Consider the following 6,000-nt stretch of genomic DNA (forward strand, 5'->3'; position numbering starts at 1 on the left):
TAATAAATTCTGTGACATTTACCATCTGTGTGACCTTGGGCAAACGATTTTATTTCTCTGGGTCTCAGTTTCCTTATCTGTAAAATGAGAACATTGGCCTGGATGATATGTAAGGTCCCTTCAAGTTCTAAATCTATGATCTTATGAACCTAGTTCTCCTCTTCCTTTTATTTTACAGATGAGGAAATGGAGGCACAGAGATACTTCCAACTTTGGGGGACCTATAACACTCTTAAGCAGGAATTCCTCTAACATTGTTCAGTCATTTTTTTTTCAGGCGTATCTGACTCTTCCCTTTTGTGGTTTTCTTGGCAAAGATACTGGAGTAGTTTGTCTTTTCCTTTTCCATTTCATTTTACAGATGAGGAAACTGGGGCAAACAGAGTTAAGTGACTTGACCAGGGTTATACAGCCAGCAAGTACCTGAAGTCACATTTGAACTCAGGTCTTCCTGACCCTGGCCCTCTAACACTATCTATTGCTCCATCTAACTGCCTCTCCTCTACCATTACCCCCTACCCCTATGCATACATACACCTAAATGATGGACTTGTAATTGGTGTTGGTATAGATAATTCCTGGCATGGGTGATTCATTGTAACTTCATGTGCATCATTAATTCCCAGATAAGGAAATTCCCTCTTCCAATAAAGATGAGCACCTTCTCTGCAAGTGATATAGTATTAGTTACTTAGGATATTGGGAAGTTAAAGTGTTCATCTAGTTTGCCATTAGTGGCATATATTTAATACTTTTTAAAAATACCTTAATACAGAAGTGTCAAATTCTGACCCCCATTACTCCATAGTTGGGCAAGACCACATTGGGAAATATTTAGAAAAATAAATAAAAATACAATAAGACATAGATAATGTTAATCTGTGGTTTTCTTATGCAATATGTACCTGCAGGGATCCTTACGTACACTTAAGCGACCCCTCTTTCTACTGGTTTTGAAAGCAGTGCCTTAATAAATCCATGATGTGGGTCCTCCTTCCATCAGTGCAGATGGCCACTCATATCTACCCTCTATTCTTTGTGAACTAAGGGAAAGTCTCCAGCATATTGGGGCAGATCCTTTATGGAGGATTTATGGAAGAGCATTGATAATTCACACTTCTTGAATGAAATGATTTAAAAGTACTATTTTGGGGGGAGCATTTTTTAAAATTCCAAGACATCACATGAGGATATCGGAATCATACCAGGGTATTGGAAGACAACAAGGAAAGAAAACAACATTGAACAAGGTAACCTGAGACTAATCCAGATTCTTGGGCTGGCAGTAACTGGGCATTGTAGGGAAGGCCCCACCCCACCTGGTACCAAACTCAAACTCCAGGAGTTTGGCCAGAACCAAACCAACCTCAGGAATGTAACATGCCAAATAATCCACTGCCTTTGGCTGTCTAGGGTGCTTCCTGCTCTAGGTTAGTTTTTTCTCCCCATCATGTTAAAAAGAACCGTCACAGGGCATAGTTTTCCTGTCTCTTGAGTACAGGCTTCAACTGAAGCCCAATTCTCTAAATTTTCTGCACCTTTCTAAAACCAAGGGGTTGTGAATAGAACTCTTTAGTCTAACGGAGTACAATGGCTTTGGAAATAGAGAACCGAGGTTCAAATCCTATTTCTGAGACTAGCTGTATGACCAGTTTCTTTATTTCTCAGACAGTATCTGAGGTCCCTTTCAGTCTAAAGCTAGATCCTAAGAACATAAGAGCTACTGAAGTGAAATGGAGAAAGGAAGCTCCAAATGAAATAAATGTCCAAGATAGTTCCTGGGTGCATTAAATCTGTGTGCTGTGGGCAACACCCCAAGGGCAAATCCAAGAGAGAGACTGAAATCTTTCCCAAGTGATTGATAATGGATAAAATGACTTAGGAAAAAGATCCTATGTAATTGATCAAAGATCCTCCAAGAGGCTGGGGGAACTTGGCAAGGCACTAAACCCAGAAATCCCTTTGCTTCTGAGTAGAGGATGATGTCATAAAGGAGCAGAATCTCTAGGCTGGTTTCTAAAAGACTTAGCTAAAGCAGGGAACCGAGGCTGATTGTTTTACAGATTGATGAGGGGAAAAGGCAAAGAAAGGAACAATGGAAGTGTTAGGATTTCACCCAGTTCAGACCAGGGAAAAAACCAAAAGGGAGAACTGTAGTGGCCAGGTTGATCTGAATATGAACAAAGTCCAAATAAACCATCACACGGCCACAGGTTAGTCCAAGCATACACACCAGGAGTGGCCATTATTTGCTTTTTTTTTTTTTAAAGGGGCAATTCACTTTAAAGATGGAATTATGGGCTAAAATCTATTTGAAGATGCCACAGGTCCAGAAAGTAGATATTCACTACCCTTGAAGGCAAACCTTGCTGAGGTTTTTGTTAGCAGTATCCACAAGGCTTTAGTAATAACCCTGCTCATAGTAGGCTCTTAAATAAATGTTCTCTTAATTGAATTGAAGTAACTAAGGATCAAATTACTTCTGCAGCCAATAATAACACAGTGCAATCTTTATTCCAAAAAACTCAAAGCACATTCACCTACCTTTTCCTCTCAGTATGTTATGCAAACTTAAAGGCACTCTCATTAAAACATAGGTATCATATATAGAGATAGATAAAAAAATTTATACATTCACTCAGAAAACATAGCTAAATTTATTCAGCCAACGCCCTTCTCTATTCTATAGTCCATTGTTTCTACTTCTTTGTCAGTCTCTCTCTCTTTCTCTCTCTCCTCCTCCCCCCCAACTTAATACATTGTGAGTTATCATCTTTTTAAAATTCCTAGATAGTATCTATTTCATTACTACTATGTTTCATGCTGATGCCAGATCATTGTCCTTCATGGGGATGATGGAACCTGTAGATTGATGATAAAACCTGTAGCCCCTTCCACTCCATCTGTCCCTGTTCTCATCAAGTGGAGTTCATATATCTGGCCTCCAATCTCAGGCCACTCCTAATCCTGTCTCAAATATATCCAAGAGGTTTCTGCTACCCAACATTAGGATAAAGAATAGATGTGTGTTTATATACAATCATATATGTATATATACATACATATGTTTTATACGTATATACATACATGTATATATACACACAGAGAAACACACACAGATACACACATATATGGTGAGGTAGTATTTGAAGATCTTTAGTTTCCACATTCAGACCTAAGACACCACCCACCTTTCCCTAAATCCAAACTTTATGCTGTGCAAGTCTCATACTGCATCAATATGGGGCAAAGGAAAGAGCATCCAACTGAGAGCCTAGAGACCAGGATCCTAGTTCTAGTTCTGTCACTGCCTCGTTGTGGGACCTTGATCAAGTCACTTCCTTTCTCTAGATCTCGGTTTTCTCTTTTCTAAAACACTATGATTAATCTCGACAATCTGGCTGGCCCCTCCCAACTCTTAGCATTCTATGAATCTATGTCTCCAAGGATCAGCCTCATTTTATAGATGCGGAAATTAGTCGCTGGACAGGTTTCTATTTTAAACAAAACCAAAAGTGGTGGATCTGTCTTTTCTTTTTGGGAAAGGCAATATCTCACTGCCAGCCATCTCCTTCATAATCGTGGGCTGAGTCCTCCAAAACCCTAAGGAACCAAACTTTCTGTAGATGGGGGGAACTTGCTGTCCTGAGAGTCCCTAGACAATAAAGAGACGTGAAAGCCAGCACATACATCTGCTCTGGACAACAGTCTTATATATTCCCTCCTTGGGCAGACCGAGTGCTATCAGGGGCCGCCCCCGCCCCTTTTTCTTCCTTTTCTTTTTTAAAACAGTGACAATGATGTTAAAAACAGTACCGGCCCGAGCCCAAGCCAAACTTCCAGGGTAACGTTCAGCACATGAGCACCAAAACAAAAGGCCACTCACCGCCTGCGAGGCGGAGAGAGAGAAAATGAGGGACGCAAACCGAGGGCAGAGGGCAGGCAAAGTTTGAAGCCCCTAAAGGAAAAGGGAAGGCATTTGGCATTTTCTACAGCCCCCCCCCGCCCCGAGCCAGCAGCTCCGGGAACAGCCGGCCAGCCCGACGTGTGCAGTGTTTTTTTTCTTACATCTCGGCTGGACTGGCTCCCTCACAACTGGAGAGGGCTGACCACCCACCCGGGAGAGGTGGAAAAAAAGGGAGCAATCACACTGGGTCCGGAGGTGGCCAGTCCAGCTGCCAAAGGCGCGGGGAGGGGAGAGGAGGGAAGGGCAGACAAGGGGAGGGCAGGGGGCTCCCGGCGAAAGGACAATGTCGCTCGCTCGCCCGCTCACTCACATAATGCTTGTTGGGCACTCGCCGCTTCTGCACGTCCAGGACTTTCACCTCCACAATACTCCGCCGGGGCATGGCTCCCTCAGTCCGGACCGGCCCCCGGGACAAAGCACCGATTGCCCCTGGTGCACCTCTTCGGGCGACCGTGCACGGGCGGGAGCCGGAGCCGGATCCGGATCGGGGCACGGCGCGCGGGGAAGAGCTCAGCTCGGCGCACGGACCACATGCAAGGCTCCGCCGGGCCCAGGGAAACTGGAGGGAGCCCAGCAGGCTACGCGAGGGGCTCTCAGGTTGCTGCTAGCCTGGAGAGAAGGCGCAGCAGCGGCAGCCAGCGGCCGCGGGCCCCGCCGCCCCCGCGCTAGCTCTCCCCTCCCCGGCGCTGCGCTGCCCTGCCCAGCCGAGCCCTCCCCGCCACCAGCGTCCTCCCCAGCTCCGGCGCGCTCTCCCCTCCTCTCCCTCCGCCTCTCCCTCTCCCTCTCCCTCTCCCTCTCCCTCTCTCTCTCTCTCCCTCTCTCTCTCCCTCTCTCTCTCTCCCTCTCCCTTTCCCTCTCCCTCTCCCTGTCCCGAGGCTCCCGATGGAGGACGGCTCCAGCCCTCCCTCGCTAGCCGAGTAGCCTATCCCACCCCGGCAAGGCGGTAAGTTACGAGCTCAGAGCCAGCCCAGTTCTTAAAGGGGCCGGCTGGGCGCCTGCTGCTGCTCCCAGCCTGGGAGGAAGGAGTGGAGCCCCAGCCTCTGCAGCCGCCCCGCCCCCCCATCTTGGACCCACTGCCGACCCACTCCTTTACACCTAAGCACCACTGGCCCCCTCCAGTCCGCACCGCCCCACCCCTTTCCCAGAACGATCGTCTCAGCCACCTGGGCTTCCCTATTATAGTGGGGCTAGGCTGGAGGTAGAAGCTCTCCATCCCTCTCAGACCCCCACGATGTGCACCCCGCAGCCACACTCTCCCTTTGTCCCCACAGCTGTCCTGGTTGCACGTGCCACCCCTCTAGGTTAAATGGTTGCCTGACTAATCAGACTTGAAAAAAAGGGGTGAGGGCAGGTGGAGAAAGCCAGGTCTGTTAGGCAGTCTTCTGGAGTTAACATTGGGGGCGGTTTTAAATATAGCCAGGAACCAGACACCCTGTAGTCCGAGAGTCCTTCAAAGTGGGAATCCTCTCTTAAGGGCGAAATCTGGATGACAGAACCATTTGAATGAGTTTGGTCCTCGGACCTATTGCACCTTTCCCTCAGACCCCACGGGTAGCTCAGGGTCACTCTGTTTCCCCACCTCTCCTTGGGGGCCTGGTGTCCCTGGGAAGGGAAAGCCCTACTAGCCAACCCTTCCTCCCTCCCCCATTTCCCACACTTGGTAGTAAAACAGATTTCGTATTGTAAATTGAAAATGACTACCACACAGAGGGCAATGGTGAGGCAAGTAATGGGTATGAGCAGGCTGCAGTGTATAATCAATAGGGAACTTCAAAGGAAAACTGGAGTAAGGTGTCATCTGGGAAATGTATAATGGGAAGAGATGGGTGAGTTGGTTAGTGAGGGATGACAGATGAATAGCCAGTGTGCTCCCTCCTGATATCAGGAGAAAGTGAGTAAGGTCTTTAGTAGGTTGGGTAAATTCTCTGTGGCAGACATGTAGGAGGACTTACACGAGAGTGGCCCAGGATGAGCGGGCATAGATGTGTTCTGGTTTGCATCCTTGATAGAAATGGGATCATAAGTCCATTAGG

At 47.2% G+C, this 6,000-nt stretch overlaps 1 protein-coding gene across 1 annotated transcript in view; it reads right to left on the minus strand.

Moving 5' to 3' along the window:
• SH3PXD2B (SH3 and PX domains 2B) overlaps window positions 1-4,795 on the minus strand; it is a 121,035-nt gene extending 116,240 nt beyond the window's left edge. The window contains exon 1 of the mRNA XM_072630976.1: window positions 4,278-4,795. Within this exon, the coding sequence (XP_072487077.1) occupies window positions 4,278-4,349 (72 nt within the window). The 5' untranslated portion in view covers window positions 4,350-4,795. The remainder of the gene's footprint in view (window positions 1-4,277) is intronic.
• Window positions 4,796-6,000: the final 1,205 nt, after the last annotated feature.

Source organism: Notamacropus eugenii, chromosome 1, assembly GCF_028372415.1.
Source record: "Notamacropus eugenii isolate mMacEug1 chromosome 1, mMacEug1.pri_v2, whole genome shotgun sequence".
NCBI classification, from domain to species: domain Eukaryota; kingdom Metazoa; phylum Chordata; class Mammalia; order Diprotodontia; family Macropodidae; genus Notamacropus; species Notamacropus eugenii.